Here is an 18,438-nt window from a genome sequence, read left to right on the forward strand (position 1 = left end):
CAGGAGAGCTGTCATCTGGATGCCTTCAACTCGGTCCCACTTACAAGCATGCTGGCAGAACTAAACCAAAGTCGATTGGCCAATGCTGGTGTGGCGGAGCTGGGACATCACCTTCTGGTCACCTTTGTGAGTGGTATCACCGTAGTCCTGTCCGTACTGAATCAGTTTGTCCCATGATTTCCTGATATCAAACACGGTTGAACAGGCCAAGTCATATTCACGCAGAATGTGTGACGACGACCACACCCACATCAACCTTGCCCAATATCTCATGCTTCTTTTCCAGAGTCAAAATCCTCCTCTTGCATTTCTCAGGTGGTGGTGGGGCCACCATCACATGCACAAGAACACCACAGAGAAGAACTACGGCCTGCAGACAGTAGGGCACCACAACAAATGCAACAATGGGAGAGGCCATTGTTTAACCCTGGCCAAGCACGTCCACACGTGGAGACAAAGACAGGAACTGAGGTGCGGTAATGCTGAGAAGTGTACGGTGTGGCCATGTCTCTACCCACACTTGACTATGAGCATGCAAGCAATAAGCTGCACACTGACCTACGAGCGCATGGGTCCTTTTCACTTGCTCAGGTATGTGTTGCAACATGGCAGAAACATTTGGTCACCATACATCATGGGCCTAAGGAGTGGCCGAATAATCCGGATGGCGATCTGACTTTGACCATTCGGTAAGGGGGAGGATGGCCGTGCGTGGCAAGAAGTTTCCCACTAATCTGGGCAGCCGGGGGATTTTGACCATTCGGTAGGGAGCCAGACAGCCATTCTTGCTCAGCTTGTGGCTTACACTCAGCCTTCCTCACGTGCTGCCGGAGTGTTACTGGTGATTGGGGTGGCCAGGGGATTTCAACCATTCGGTAGGGAGCCGGACAGCCATTCTCACTTAGCTTGTGGGTTACATCTGTTTTCCTCATGTGCTGCTGGTATGGTTCCAGTGATCGGGATGGCTGCTGGAGGATTTCAACCATTTGGCAGGCAGCCAGAAAGCCTTGTTTGCTCTGCTTGAGGGTTACGGCATATTACCCACGCGTGGACAGAGAGGCCAGTGAGCCACCCAATGGAATCTTTTGAATTTATAGGCTGGCCAGCCACCAAAACCGGAACTTTTATCTCCAGTTACAGAAAAATAAATCTGGATACGGACCTAATTGAGCCAGGGCCTAACATCCATATGCGGAGCGTCTGGATAATTGAGGGATTACTCTATTAACAACAAGTTGGAGCACCTCTCCCTCAGACTAACAGGGCCAACAGCTAAAATTCTTCAACAGTTCTGGCATTAAGAGATGCTTCTTACAGTTAACAAATGCATGCATAACTTCCCATTAATTTTTTAAAACTTAGTTTTAAAACTTCTTAAATCAAAACTATGAGCAACAAGAAATCGGCATAGCTTACATTAGGAACAATTCCAGCAGCTCCAAAATTATCAAGTGATATTTTACTTGAAATTAAGGAAACACTGAAACACAAATCATTAATAAACAAGACATTATACACATTATCAAAATTACAAATAGCTTAGGCTGAGATAAATTAACAAAAAACTACTACACCTGAAAAGCACAACAATAATTTACTGCTTTACTCAAGTTACTGTTTCTCTACCTAAAAACTCTTATGATACATAATTCAAAGTTTATACAGCTTCAGTAGGCTACAAGTTCTTTCCAAGACACAGGTTAAGAGTTAGGAGTTTGCATATCTTTTCTACCTGAGTCTTATATTTCCTACCGAGACTCACCAACGTTGATATTCACTCACCAGTCCCTCGCTCGATGCCAAACACCCTAGGGCCGCGCGATCAGCTGCCAACTATCACCAGGGCCCTGCGCACTGGCAACTAGAGGATCTGTAACAAGCTCTCTCTTCACAGGCCTCGTGGAAGGAGAGGAGGAGAAGGAGGAGAAGGCAAGTGGCTCTAGGCTTCACCCTGAAGAGATTCACTGATCTATCTCTGTTCAGAGTCCCTCCCTCTCCTTCTCCCTCTCTCAGGAGTTTAATTATTACTTAAGATGAGTGACAACTGACTGTTAAAATGAATCTATTTGGGATAACAATTTTCAAGGCAAAATTATTTTATTAGTGAACACTATGAGAGCTTGTTAGAGAGCCTCCCGCGACAGGCTAGGGGTCAGTATACCTTCAGGTTCCACTGGCCCCTATCCTGCGCAAACACAGACCAGACAACCTCATGATTGCCTAAAATATTATTCCTGTGAAGACTGCCACTGTGAAACCAGGACAACCAACCAAAACATATCACCAAGCAGAAATACCTAAATTTCTATGTCATAACATGTCCTGACTAGCCATTTAATCTTTATTGCTTTTCTAGATTTCCCCTGGAAAAGCAAAGATATAATTAAATTTAAACACAAAATACTTGGTGCATATGTTGCATTTGTTTGGCCTGGTCCCCAGTCACACACTGGAGTTGATAGGTCTCCTCCTTGATGTTGGGTCGTGAAGTCACGTCGGCCAAGCGTACAGCTCACTCCTGCAGCCACACATCCGATGAGGCTTGGGATCCTGAAATATACGTCTAGGGGGGCTGGTGTGGCCCTGAGGCTTTGAGAACCCCCCCTCCCACCACCCTCACATAAACTTCAAGTAACAGAATTCAACAAACATCAAATGTTAAGATACACATTTACCTATTAGCCTTGTTTTCTAAGAAACTTACTGACTGACTTAAATCTTTATAAAACTACAAACAATAAGGAGTAAGTGAAGAGAATTAAAAACAAGCTATACAAACTAACAATGAAAATTTAGTACGGGGAAATCCTGCCAACACTCACATTTTCCACATATCAGGGCATTCATTTTAGAGTAAAGAAAATGGTGAGCCACAAAATGTGGAAATACAACTAATCCCACTTATTGCCATGTATTACCAGACCTCAGAGCAACATCCAGTCCCCCAGTCTGTTCCCCACCAACCATCATTTGCTACTCCTCTGTAAGCCACCCTCAATGCCCGAGAACCCAGCAAGAAAGAAAATTTAAAGGAAAGAGACAGGTTTGGTCATACCTTTCTGACCCATGCCTGTTGACCTGCTGACAGTTCCTCCTGTGACAGAATCTTGGCACCAGTGGTTCCAGTAAACTGACCTGGCTCTTGCTTGCTCAATGCCCAGTTCTGCATCTGAAAATACACAATGGAATATGTGAGACATACATGAATACCTGTACCAGAACATAATACAGTGACCTCTTAATTTAAGCAAGTCTGAATCACGCTTTTTTTTCTTTAATGCCATGTTAAAAAAAAAAAAAAAAACACTCAAAACACTGTGAAAGCTTCTGAGGATTTCTGACCTAGTGGACTCACACAGGACAAAAAATGGCTAACATGTTGGTGGTTTTTGTGAGATGTTAGCCAAAGTGACCAACAGTCAGAAAGATTCTGTTTGCTGCACAAAATAGACAACAAGCTTGGCTTGCAGGTTGCTTTAGCAATTAATATTCAAATGAGCTTAATATCAATTTTGTAACTGTGAATGAAATATTCTATTACAGCATGAGGGAACAACAATTAAAAGTACAGTAAAACCTCGATGTAACGGACGTCAATATACCGGAACTCACTTTTATTGGACTCGAGGAGCCTACCGGACTAAATTCTCATATAATGGGAAAAGCCTGGTAAAGCCAGAAGTGGTCTGGACTGCCTGACCTCAGTTCAGCTTGGGCAGGGGAATGGTGGAGGATGAGGATGTTTGGGTAGGCTTTTGTGACCTTGATGTTGGGCGTTGGATGGCCATTGGGTGGTTGTTGTGACCCTGATGCTGGATGCTGGATGGGCATTGGGTGGTTGTCATGACCTTGATGATGGGCCTTGGATGGGCATTGGGTGGTTGTCAAGACCCTGATGATGGGCACAGGATGGGCATTGGGAGGTTGTCAAGACCCTGATGATGGGCGTTGGATGGGCATTGGGAGGTTGTCATGACCTTGATGATGGGCCTTGGATGGGCATTGGGTGGTTGTCATGACCTTGATGATGGGCATTGGATGGGCATTGGGTGGTTGTCATGACCTTGATGATGGGCACAGGATGGGCACTGGGTGGTTGTCATGACCTTGATGATGGGCACTGGATGGGCATTGGGTGGTTGTCATGACCTTGATGATGGGCACAGGATGGGCATTGGGTGGTTGTCATGACCTTGATGATGGGCACAGGATGGGCATTGGGTGGTTGTCATGACCTTGATGATGGGCACAGGATGGGCATTGGGTGGTTGTTATGACCTTGATGATGGGCACAGGATGGGCATTGGGTGGTTGTCATGACCTTGATGATGGGCACTGGATGGGCATTGGGTGGTTGTCATGACCTTGATGATGGGCACTTATTGGGCATTGGGTGGTTGTCATGACTTTGATGATGGGTGCTGGATGGGCATTGGGAGGTTGTCATGACCTTGACGATGGGTACTGGATAGGCATTGGGTGACTGTCATGACCCTGATGATGGGCACTGGGTGGTTGTTGTGACTTTCAGGATGGGTGTTGGATGGACATTGGGTGGTTGTCATGACCTTGATGATGGGGGCTGGATGGGCATTGGAGTAGGGCAGGATCTTGATGATGCAGACTGCAGCATATGAGTTGGATAACAAGTAATGAAGAAACAGTGCTAATGAAAAAAAGACGGTGCAATCCGGACTAATGCCTGATATATCCGAAAAAGTCCGGGTTAGCAGAGGGGAGTCCAGACATCGCTTTTACCTGAGTAACACTTCTTTTAGAATGACTTGGGCCCCAATTAGTCCATTATAGTGAGGTTTCACCATATTGTTGAAATAAAGTTTGAATCTTGTGCTTCTTAGTGATTTCAAATTTTTTCTGGTATCAGAAAATTATTACTCAAATTCTCTCATAACTAGACACTGACATTTGTAAACAAACTTCACTAAAGCTTCTGTACCACCTTTTGCATCACCATCATCATCATCATCATCATCTGGACCTCCTTTCCCACCCTAGGGCAGGGTGAGGAGTAGCAATGTCCAGACAATCAAAGTTTGCCCCATTCAATGGGCCACACTTCCATTCACTCATCATTCAATCCCTCGAAATCCTGGCTCCAGCAGATAGGGGAAAAAAAAAAAATAAAGAAAGAAACACGTTCTGTAGCTTATATATACCAATTTGATAAAGCCAATCCAAATGCTGTCATGTGCAAAAGGGGTGCCAAATTCCTGGTTATGCGCTTCTCCGCACAAACTTCATCCATCCAGCTCAGTCTCTTGTCAATCCTTTATCCTCACCAACTTCCATACCTCTCTTCCTCACACACTCATCCACCATATCCCTCCACTTTCCTCTTGGCCTACCTTGCCTCCTCCCTCCTTCAAAATTGCTCAGATATACCTTTCTCACCACTCAATTGTTATCTATTCTCTCCACACGACCAAACCATCTCAGTACACTCTCTTTGATTCTGGTGTCCACAGACTTCCTGACTCCGCATTTTTCACGTATCACATTATTCCTTATCCTATCCACTCTCTGTACTCCACATACGCTTCTCAGCAGTCCCATCTCTACTGCTCTTACTCTTAACTTTCCATATTCATGCCACACCACAGTCTCACATCCATATGTTAAAGTTGGCACTAACACTCCTTCAAGTAAGCCGTGTGCAGCTGCAACACTTAAGCTTCTGCTTCTTATCTAGGCCTTCATAGCACCAGCTACTTTCCTTCCTTGTATCACTATACTTTCCACTTCTTTTGCATATTTTCCTCTCTTTTCTATCACTGTACCTAGGTATTTGAACTCTCTCACCAATTCCAGTCTCTCTCCATTCACTGTAACATCACACTGGGAGTCACCTTCCCTCTCAATAACCATCACTTTACTCTTTTCTACATTTACTCTCAAGTCAGCATGTTTGCAGACATCTGCGAAACTCTGCACTAGTCTACCAAGCTCTTGTCTGGTGTTTGCAAGCAGCATTGCATTATCAGAATATAGCAAACTCGAGATATTCCATTCATCACCATTCACTACCACTGGCATCCCTCCCTTCATTACTCATGTTTTTACTCCTCTCATCACCTCATCCATATACTGTATATATACTGAACAACCATGGAGACGTCACGCAGCCTTGTCACACGCCTACACTGAACGTGAAACATTCACTTAGATGCCAATTTACCCCTACACATGCCTCACTACCATCATAAAAACTCTTGACACCACCTTGCAGCTTACCATCTACACTGTACATGCGCAAAACATTCCACAATCCTTCTCTGTCTACTTTGTCATATGCTTTTTCCAGAGCCATAAATACCATACATGCCTTACTGTCCTCCTTACAGGCCTTCTCCACTATCTGTCTCATTGCAAATATTTGATCCGTACATTCTCTGCCACTCCTAAAGCCACCCTCTTCATCACTCACTACGACTTCTGATATCTCTCCTACTTTTTCTATAATAATTCTTCCATATACCTTTCTTACAATCCTCCATAAACTTATGCCACGATAATTCTTGCACTCACTTCGCTCACCTATGGCTGCTCTCAGTATATTCAGTTCTTATTTAAACTGAACCCTTGTCCTGTATCCACTCCAGCCACTTCTTCTTTTCCTCCACTGCTCTCTTAACTTCTTCATTCCACCATGCCGTACCTTTCTTCTTTGTTGTTAGTCGTGCCACACCACATACCGCTTTAGCATTCCTAACTTAGCAATCCCAATATATATTCCACAGGCTGTTCTGATCCATTTATTCCAGTTCACTGATTCTAACTCCTCCCTTACCTTGGCCCAGTATTCATCTGCCATTTCTTTAAGCCTCAGCTTCTTGACTTTCAGTCTCTCTCCCTGACTGCTCCTCTCTCTATGGTCCACCTCACTCCTTTCAGCTTGATCTTGCATACCACAATCATATGATCTGACAAACCTCCACATCATTCTCTCACTAACCTCATGGCAGCAACACCTCTCAGCATCAATTTCTCTACGAGCATGTAATCAATCAGGTTCCTTTCAACACAACTGCCATTCCCTCTATGCCTTGTAAATTTATTTATGTTCATTTCTGTTTGAAATAAGAATTACAAATGCACAGCCTCCTTTCCTGACACATGTCCTTCAATTGCTTCCCATTATCATTCTCTTCTGGTACTCCATTATTACCCATTACATCATTCACAAGGCCAGTGCCTACTCTCCCATTCATGTCGCCCATCACAAACACTTTATAACTCCTGGGCATTTCTCCTACTACTTCATCCAGCTCATCCCCAAACCTGTCTTTCTCTGTCTCACTCTTCTCATCACCTGTCATCATCTTAATGTACTAAATTCATTATTCAGACATTAAACCCTAACTGCCGGCTGACATATATAGCAGTCACGATTGTGGGCGCGGAGCAACGCCGGTTGATGTGTATTGCCGCAAGCGTCTTCCCCCCACCCTTGGAAATTTATCTTATCCTTAATCACTGACAGGACCACCTGGGGATACTTTCATTTGAAAGAGGAAGAGTTGGTGATTCTTAGGTATCTTTAATTTTTTCTCTACCTCTTATAGTTTGGCAGATATTAGGGTTTTAAGTAGGAGTATTTTTTTCCCGTCATGGATATCCCCCGTAGGGAGAAGCGTGCAACACTGGAAAACCCCTGGCGTGTAGGAGTTGAAAGCACAGCACCAGTCTGCAGATGCACAAGACAGTCTGTTGCAGATTCTCTCACTAACAAATTCCATCTGCCTTACTTTTAGTTATTTTCCAATGCACAGTTGCAGCTTGCAGAGCCACAAACCAATCCACTAGAGCTTCTCTCATGGGAGGATCCAGGTCTTTTTCGGTCTGCCTCTCAGAACTCTACTTCCAGCGTTCATACTTCTCACTTTCTGTACCCAACTGTAATTCCACATCCTCACCACATGCCCAAATCACCTCAATCTACCCCTCTTCATCACAACACCAATACACTCCAGTCTCATCCTTCCTGTTAACTCTTCCATTGTAAACCTAGCCCCCCCCAGGCCTCGCATTCAAGGACACACAGCACATCCACCTAATCACTGTCATTTTCGTACATTTGAGTCTGTGAATATTCTTTTCCTTTACTGCCCAGGTCTCACTACCATACAGCATTACACTCGTAATATATGCCACAAATGAAGATGCTTTAGCATGAGGGGAGAGCTCTCTCTATGTCAGGAGAGGAGGCAACAGCTTCCTGAACTTCTTCCAACTACTCCTCACTCTAGTCACATGGCTAGCTCCAGCCCCACCTCCAGCACATAACATGTTTATTATTAACAAAACTCTCTAACACACTCAGACTCATCAGCGAGATCAATCCTATCATGCCTGACAATCTCCACATGCTCTCTCCGACACACTGCACGCATGAAATCAGCATTACCTGGTAGCCTACCTCTAATACCACTACATCTCTTATCCTCCCACTTATCACAAATGCTGCATAAGATGGAATCGCTTCTCACACCCTTATGGCAAACCACACATGGCCATGCACATGAATGTATTTATGTATACAGTATTTTTCTTTTCTTCAACCCCACACACACACACACACACACACACACACACACACACACACACACACACCAACCCAGTGAATTACACACAAACACAGAGAGAGAGAGAGAGAGAGAGAGAGAGTCATATATGTAGCACAATTCTGCTTCATATGTTTGTTTACATTTTTCATAATGTGATTGGGGGTCAGTACAACATCACTATGTCAAGAGGTAAACATTTTTCTTACATTTTGACTTTTGTCCTTTCCTTAAGTATGATTTTATTAGCAGTTCTCAGGGAGTTGAAGAGAATTACCTCAATCATATGATTCTCCTTAACTGAAATTTATGTTGTGGTGCAGGAAATTCCCCCCCCCCCTCCAACTACAACAAGGTGTTTAGATGAGATTGCTAGATTCCCATACAGTCAGGAAATGTTTAACAAATGAGTTAAAAGAAAACATGGAAAGGAGATTCAAAATATAGATATCATTTATGCTCAAAGAATCATAAAATCAAAGGAAAGACTCTAGTAGCTACTCAGGATCAAGGAGCTAGCACTCAAGATCACTTACTAAGTACGCATGAATATAGAGCCAGCACTCAAGCTGATAAAGCACAATGGACAACCAAAAGATCTAAGTATGGCAGCAACACGCCAATCAACATACTGGTTCTTGCATGTTCACCGAACCACAAATACTAAGGAAATTTGTGGGCCTTTGCCTCGAAAAAATTCCTAGAATCTCCACTCGTATAAGGGGTGAAAGACAGAGCTGGAGAGATGAGCCGAGTCATGCCATGGATTGGACAGAAGGTTTTAGATTCACTGCTTTTCACAAACACCGAAACAGCTAGCATAGCCAGGTAAGAAACAGGCCCATAGTCGGGGTGGGGGCTGGGGGAGACAGGGGTTGAGAGGGCCAATGACCTCCCCCCCCCCACCTGCCTAAATCACTTTCTCATGGTCTGTTTTTTAATATCAGTACAAAAAGTTAACTCCGTTGTTCACAAGTTTTGTGTTGCTTCTCAACATTGCTTATGCATACACCCATACCCCCAGTGTAAGCATGCTGCAGACCTTTGATCAGCTGGTTGCTATGCACGTCCAGAGTCAGCAGAAAAGACCCTCCCCCCTTGAAAAGTTTGGCTACGGGCCTGAGACATGTCTTGTGCAAAAAAACATTAAGGCTATGGCCTCACCTCCTTCTGAACATTGTTGAGTGTCTTCATGGCTTCACTGTCATTTGGGTTGTCTTGCAGTTTCCTCATGGCACTTAAACGCGTTGACACAATCTGCGAGATGTCCACTGTCTGTGTGCCATAAGAATTAATAATTTTATCAGCTTCAGATGTACCATAATGCTAAATAAGTACTGATTCAGAGCTATCTATCTGTATTATCTACCTACCAGTATATGTCTACCATTCTACCAATCTATAATCCAATCATTTACTGCCCTCTCTGGAGCACTGTAACCTGGAGCTAGATTATTTACACAGACATTTCATCCAAAAGTGACCAGTCACTCACCCCCAACTAGCATTATGTGAGCAACAAACCACAAAAAATCATCACTTATCTAACATACTACAGCACAAGCCGTGTGTGTGTGTGTGTGTGTGTGTGTGTGTGTGTGTGTGTGTGTGTGTGTGTGTGTGTGTGTGTATTTTGGGCAGCTGAAACTACACATTCAAATTGCACCAAAATTGGCACAAAAATCGAAAAAATTAGCTGATGTGAAAAAACTTGGTCCCATCATGATTGAAAAACTTTTACTATATTTAATAAGCGATCACATTTTGACCAAAAAACTCCGCTCCCGGCGCCCGGCATAGGATCTCCGTAGAATTTTTTGCCCATAGCTATAACTGAAATATATTATAGCAGCGCGAGAGCCCTCTGCAGGAGCAAGTGCGAGGGGCCCGAAGAGCCCACAAGCACTTGTAAACACTAATGAACCACATCCAGTTGGAGTTCTGTAACCCAGTAAACCACCAGGCATCAATCTGCTTATATGGCTGGGTAGTAACCATGTAACTAGAGTAACTGCACGCCTGGTGGTTTATTGGATTAACCCCTGTAGTGCTGATTCTTTGTACAGAAGTTTACTTCCCCTGTGTCATTGTTTTATACCCTATGAAAACTGTTCCTCATATTATGAGGCTTGTAGCATGACATGTGCAGACCTTCACGGTGCCTCATATGGGGTCACTCCAGGTGGATGAAGACCATAAGAGTTTACAACCTGGGGGAAGTTGGGAGAGTTTCAGTACTAAGTCACAGGTAAGTTTGTTTAAATGTTCAGCCATAAGTTTCCCACGGTCTGAATAATTTCTTCACTTCCAAAGTCGTACACAAATACAATTACCACTAATCATAATATACAACAGGAAATTATGCAAAAAGCTGTTCCTTCTAGCACATGTTGAGTTGACTTGAAGTGAAGACAAAGGTAACTTGACGGGTCCACTCGCAGCCAAGAGCACATCTCAAACCCATCCAGTTTACATTATACACTTGTTTACGCACCACTCATTAAGTCACTCCAGGTGGATGAAGTCCATAAGTGGTAGTTGGGAGAATTTCAGTACTAAGTCAAAGCTAAGTTTATCTAAATGTTCACTCAAGAGTTTCCCATGGTTTGAATAATTTCTTAACTTCAAAAGTCAGAAACATACATAATTACCACTAATCATAATACCATCCATCCATCCACCATCCAATCATACGTTGTCCCATGAGAAGCGTAGGAGGCCGGGGCTAGGCAAGTTGTTCCTGACATTTAAGATGAGAGTGACTAATCACAACAGGAAATCACGCAGAAAACTGTTCCTTCTGGCACATGCTGAGTTGACTACAAGTAGAGTGGAAGGTAACATGACGGGTCCATTAAGAGTTAAGAGCCCATCTCAAACCAATCCAGTTTACATTATGCACTTATGTTTACACACCACTGACTATCCTAGCATGCTTAGGTTTTTTCACTGGATAACAGCCTTTCAAGTGTCATGATCTCATGTCCTTTCTCTTCTCATTTCCCTAATCTGAAGGTCTCTATGAAAGACCTCAATCAAAATCTTCCTAGGTTTGCCTCTGGGAATTTTTCCTTCCACATTTAATTGTGTGACCTTTTTCAACCAGTTCCCTTTCCCCATCCTCAGAACATGTCCATACCATTTAAATTTACTAATATGCATAATTTTTCTCAGTTGTCTTGTGTCAAACTCTCATGCAGCACACTATTCTCAAATCTGTCACTCAATGAGACCCTAATCACCCATCCTGACATTTTCAATTCATTGCAATCCAATCCACTTCCCCCAACCCCCAATGTGTCCGACTCTAGGCATAGGCTTCACAGCCTGCTCCCATGGCCCAGTAGTCATCCTACATACCATACACCTCTACATATCGCCACTTTGGCGCTAACACCCACAGTCCATATTGAATACATGTTGGGATTTCTCATATTCGGCTGGTGTATTGTTATTAGCAGGGGTATTTTTATGACATGTCAGCGGGTCTTCTGGTAGATCAGTAAAGTCTAACTTTACAAAATTCAAATCCTTAAACTGTTCCCTGCCCCAGCGGGGATTTGACCCTGGGTCCTGTAGGACTGCAAGCCATCTCTCAACCAATTGAGCCACCACCTCCACCTCCTCCCTCACAGACCCAGCCTCACTTCCACATAGCACAACACATCTCACATTTTGTTGAGTACCGGTAACCCTGGTATGAAGGGACAACCTTTTTATACTGGGGGGAGGAATGTTCCTAAACTTTTTCATCCACTTCTCATTCTAGCAGTGTAACTAGCCTCTGCACCTCTTCCTCCACTTAGCATATCCCCAAAATAACAAAAATTCACACATTTTTAGTGGATGTCTCCCCATATGACATATTCCACTATAATGTTCACAGCCTGGATACCCACACATAATACACTAAAAAATTTCTCACATCCTACAATCTACCTCATAATACAACTGCATCAATCAGGGACACAATTATTAAAAGTTGTACATAGAAGATAATTCCTCCTAAATCCCTTCTTACACACAGAGCAGGGCCACACACCTTGTTCCACATCATTATCCCACTCTCACATCTACTGATCATGATCTTTGTGTAAACAATATCAACTTTCAGTCCCTCTGCTTCCATCACATCGCTCCACTTCAAATTTCTCTTTGGACAACAGCATGCTTTCAGCACTCAAAGACTACATCATCAGCATATAACAACTCCCAGGGTAGCCCCCATCGTAACTCTCTCAACAACGTTTCAGGCGCCACACTGAACAGCAATGACTCATTACTGAACCCTGATGCACCCCAACACTGACCAAAAATATCTCAATTCTCTGCTCACTCTCAGACAGAGTTGCCCCTCTGTACATTATCATCAATCATACAGCTTTCTCATGGCCCATTTTACTACCACCATCAGGAAGGGACATAGCAGCATATTCCGAGGAGCCAGTGCTTTGTGAAAAAGTGCTGACTTAAAATTTTTTTTACCTACCATTATGTTAATTTGGAGTCAGTTAACAACTTTCGTTCCTGGCATTGAAAGCCACATAAAATAAACACATGAACACACACACACACATATATATATATATATATATATATATATACACTCAAACCTCAATTTAAGGGACCTCCATTTAAGTTATTTCGGATTTAAGGGACTTAATATTCTACCTGACAAACAGACAAGACCATTCAAAAATGATACATAATGTCTAGGTTATAAACATTAATATGTTTCTTTATACAGTACCTGTAAAAAAATATTCATAATCATATAAATAAGATAACTGAAACAATCACTGCATTTCATAATAAGATTGTCTTTATATGTGGTAAAACAATGGACATTTTCAAGTACGGGACATTTTTAAGTAAGGGACAAGTTGATTCCCGATTTAGTCCCTTAAATCGAGGTTTGAGTGAGTATATATATATATATATATATATATATATATATATATACTGTATATATATATACACACACTCTCCATTTCTAAAAATTATTACTGTAATTGAACCATTACACTTCAGGCTATAAGTGCTAGTAGATACCGTGCCAACAGGAAACAAACAGTAATTCTTGGTGTATAACACGCATTTTTTAAACCAAAAAATTGCTCTCAAAGTATGTCCTGCACATTATACAACGAAGCTACCTACAATATTTTAGTGCGGGAAGGAATGGGCCACAGTCGAACCCAGAAGTGGCTACTGAAACTGATTAAAGCTTACCTCTACATTATTTTTTTATCCTTCATAGTCTCATGGCTGTGTTTACACACGGCCTGTAAAATTATTTTATCATACAGTGAACAATTCTTCAATCTTTATCAAAGTACCGTAAAGGCATCAATACTTTAGCTATTTACGTGGCCAACGACACTCTGAATGGTTTGTTTACTACCAACTCTATGGACAGTGTTGCCACACAGAAAACTTCAAAAGTGCTAAGCTCAACTTTAAAACATTCTAAACTATAGCACTACACCACTACACTCATATCAGTCAGGAAAATCGTCTTCTAAACGAATTTGTCTGCTTGACTTAATATCGTAAATACTGAAGTTACACAAGTATCCATAAAGAAGTAGGAATTTCCTTTGCTTTTAAGTAATTAACGGTGGAACATGATGTCAGAGTTACAACGGAATTTTTGCCAGCCTTGGTAATACTGCTGTTTGGTAGCTGGTGTGTCGGGCCAAAATGAATGACATATGTTGGTTGTTTCAAGTGATTCAACATTTTATCTCTGAGATTTCAGATTCTCCAGAGATATAACATGAAACGATACAGGTACCAGTACATCTGAAATTAGTGTGCTTTTGTTTGAAAAGAAATAAACTCGTTAAGAGCAGCAGAGTAAGTATCCAACAAAACATCGTGCTTAGGTAGGTGGAAGTCCTACAACCTCATGTTGTTAGGCTAGGCCTAAACCTAGTTCTTTTCCAAATTTTATCTTGATAACTAGGGTACGTGTTATGCGCTGGAGCACACTATACACCGGGAAATATGGCACTTTGAATAATATAACACAATTAATAATAATAATTTGTGGTAGGTGGGGGTGCTCACCATCCACTCACTCGATGTAGTTTTGCTCTTGGGTGTCTGCCCTTTCCTCTCCTCCCTCCAATCCTTCCTTCCTCTTCTGTCTTTCTTTACTTCATTCTTTCCACGTCCTTCTGCCTACAGGTGACTCTGCACTCCCTCTTTTGTCTTTCTGTCCTTCATTATTTCCTCCTCCTTCTGCCTGTGGGTGACTCAACACTGAGTGACAAGCCAAATGGTTTCCTGTACACCAGGAAGCCATTTACTATGCTGGGTGGTAACCATATAACCAAATTATGGCGCCTGGTGGTTTAATGGGTGATTATGGCACTCCAATCGAATTGAACCGGTGAAGGCTTATATCCAAGGGGTGGTTGGGGTTATTGCTCACGTAATACTGCTCAGGGATGAGTGAGGCTGGTCAGTCTCATCATAAATGTCATGACCAACTTGTCTAGCCCCAGGCTCCTGCACTCCTCATGGTAACATTGGATTGGATGAGGGATGGATGGATGGAATAATAATAATCCATCCATCTATCCACCATCCAATCCTACACTGTCACATGAGGAGCGTAGGAGCCCGGGGCCAGGCAAGTTGGTCCTGACATTTAAGATGAGAGTGACCAGCCTCACTCATCCCTGTGTGGAATTACGTGAGCAATAAGTCCTAACCACCCCTTGGATATAAACTTGCACCAGCTCAATCTGATTAGAGCGCTGTAATTATCCACTAACCCACCAGGCGCCAAAATCTGGTTATGTGGTTACCACCCAGTGTAGTAAGTGGTTTCCTGGTGTACAGGAAACCATTTGGCTTTTCACCCAGTGTTGAGTCACCCACAGGCATAAGGAAGGGGAAAGAATGAAAGAAAGAAAGACAGAAGAAAGAGTGTAAAGTCACCCACAGGTTGAAGGACAAGGAAAGAATAAAGGAAAGAAAGACAGAAGAGGATGGAAGGAAAGAAGGATGGAGGAGAGGTAGGGACAGACACCCAAGAGCAGCACTACATTGAGTGAGTGAATGGTGAGCAAAGGAAGGAAAGAAAGACAGAAGAGGACAGAAGGAAAGAAGGATGGAGGAGAGGAAAGGGCAGACACCCAAGAGCAGCACTACATCGAGGAAGTGGATGGTGAGCGTCCCCACCTACCATATAATAATAATAATCTGGTCTTTTGTTTCTCAAAAGCACCAGTTCTTCCAATAGGAATTCACTAGCGCTCGACACACATATATATTATTGTTACAATTACAAGAATTGTGACATCTCTCGTACACAATACAACTTCATTTAAAAAAAAAAAAACTACCACATACATGTAATAATAATAATCTGGTCTTTTGTTTCTCGAAAGTGCCAGTTCTTCCAACAGGAATTCACTAGTGCTCAACACACATATATATTATTTTTACAATTACGAGAATTGTGACGTCTCTCATACACAATACTTCACTAAAAAAAAAAAAAAAAAAAAAAAAAAAAAAAAAAAACTGAAAGTGGCAATAATTAAATTCTATACATATCCATCACAGTAATTCTCTCCAGGTAGAAGCATTATGAAAACAGAAAGGCTTTCAGCTGTCTCTTAAAAGATTCAACAAAAGAGAGTTCTCATGGACAATGGCAATCTATTGCATAACCTAGGGGCTCTATACACAAAAGAACGATTAGAGAAAGATGACTGGTGAATGGCTCCAGGCTCATCAAGACACAAGGAATCATCTCCACTACACAGCATCACACCTGTGTGTGCCGATGGGAATTTAACAATTCAGCAAGATCCTTCGGTTCACCAAACTTAAGAACCTTAAATGTACTATGACACAGTTTAAATTCAATTCTAGCCTTTACTGGTAACCAATGCATCTCAATTAGGAATGGGGTAGTCAAGGTTCACGGGGGGAGACCAAACATCAGCCTTGCTGCCCTGTGGAACACAGACTGAACTTTTGTTAGTACATTATTTGGAAAACCAATCCATAGTGAATTACAACGTTGAGTACACCGCTTCCCGTCCGATAAGCGAAGTTAAGTAACGTTGGGTCTGGTTAGTACTTGGATGGGTGACCGCCTGGGAACACCAGATGCTGTTGGCATAACTCCCTACGTGTCAAGTGGGGTTGGTGGAGGATTAGTGCCCCTCCCTGTAAAACAATTAACTCTAAGCCCTTGACCACCCCGTTTGGGATACATGGCGTCTGGCAATGGATGGATGGATGGATGGACATGAAACAAGACCACTGCATGGACCGATGTTAAGAGGGAACGTCTATTAAGGAATTTTCTCACAGAGTACAGATTTCTGATATGCAAGTTACACCCTCCAACAACATGATTAATAGGTTCTTTTGCAATTTAACTTTGAATTAAAATAAACAACCAGATTTCGAACAGAACTGAATGGATGAAACTGTGACACACCAATGTTCAAAGCCAGGGCATTATCAGTGTTGTCACTTCTGTTTCCTCTGATATGATGATCTCAGTTTCACCTACATTCAGCTTAAGTTTCCTCCTTGCCATCCAAATCTTAATATCAGATATTAGAGATTCAAGCTTAGTCTTGGTATTGTTAATATCTAACATCTTAACATAGAGAAAGAGGGGTGTGAGTTGGGAGCAAGGTAGTGAATTAGCGTAGGACAGGGCGACGTGGAGGCGATTTGTTTGTGGCCACCCCGTACGAGATTGAGGCGTCTGGCATAGATAGATTGACAGATTAACATAGAGCTGAGTGTCATCAGCATAAAAATGATAGGACATGTCATGAGCATCAAGCAAAGATGATAAACTACTTGTGTAGACTGTAAACAGAATTGGACCCAAACTGATCCTTGAGGAACTCCAAACAGAAGGGTAGCAGAATCTGAGCTAGCATAATCAATAAATACTCTCTGAGATCTGCCTGACAGATAAGACTTAAGGATCAAAAAAGCACTGTCACGAATGCCATAAAAATACAGATAATCCAACAACAGTTTATGATCTACTGTGTCAAAAGCTGCAGACAGATTCAGAACTAGATGAGAGGACATCCCACTACATGTGTTTGCCATCAATTCACTATGAAGCCTAGTTAATGCAGTTTCAGTCGAATGGTGCTTTCTGCATGCTGACTGAACAACAGGAACAACTCTGTTATGTTCCAGTAGTGGTAAAACTTGATCATGTATGGCCCGCTCAATAATCGTGGGTAAGAAAGGCAAGTTTGAGATAGGACGATAATTTGTCATGCTCCCAACATCAAGGCCAGGTTTCTTGGGTAGAGGCTTAAGCAAGGCTCATTTCTCAGACTGCTTAGAATTACTTTCTAAGAGGCATCTTTATTGTGTTGCAGATAAAGTCTGCTGTGTGATTGTACACATCAGGCAGCTGTCACATGTTACACGGATCGAGCGGGCAAAATGTTTTATTTTCTCGGATGCAACATTTGACTTTATTAACATCCAGAGGAAGATATATTGAAAGCAAATGATCCCCTGTGTGCCATGATTGGAAGTCAACCGAGTACACTTCACTAGATGAACTGTTGTTTAAATAATTTCTTATGCAAGATATCTTAGTTGTAAAAATGATGCAAAATCAGAAGACAATTCAGCATCAGATGCTGAAGCTAGTTTAACAATTACATTAATCCAACCAACCAAATTGTTCACAACTCCAGACAATTTTTCATTTTTTTTGGATCATCACCACATGAATCAACTTTGTTTTGACAAAGCCTTGCCTTCTGGGCTTTCACAGAGTGAACAAATGCTCTTCTCCCAGAAACATAACGCCAAAGAGTTCATTCGGTCCGTTGCAAGC

At 42.3% G+C, this 18,438-nt stretch overlaps 1 protein-coding gene and 1 pseudogene across 1 annotated transcript in view; one reads left to right on the forward strand and one right to left on the reverse strand.

Annotated features, from left to right (window-relative positions):
- The window catches only part of LOC145399699 (uncharacterized), a 360,302-nt gene that overhangs the window by 135,897 nt on the left and 205,967 nt on the right, over positions 1-18,438 (reverse strand). Inside the window, exons 12-13 of the mRNA XM_080272249.1 lie at positions 9,747-9,857; positions 3,056-3,169 (exon numbers count right to left, since the gene is read on the reverse strand). Of these exons, the coding sequence (XP_080128375.1) occupies positions 3,056-3,169; positions 9,747-9,857 (225 nt within the window). The remainder of the gene's footprint in view (positions 1-3,055; positions 3,170-9,746; positions 9,858-18,438) is intronic.
- Positions 16,607-16,727, forward strand: LOC145403056 (5S ribosomal RNA; annotated as a pseudogene).

The sequence above is a fragment of the Coenobita brevimanus genome, chromosome 6 (assembly GCF_032717465.1).
Source record: "Coenobita brevimanus isolate Jiangsu-jjx chromosome 6, ASM3271746v2, whole genome shotgun sequence".
Classification (NCBI taxonomy): domain Eukaryota; kingdom Metazoa; phylum Arthropoda; class Malacostraca; order Decapoda; family Coenobitidae; genus Coenobita; species Coenobita brevimanus.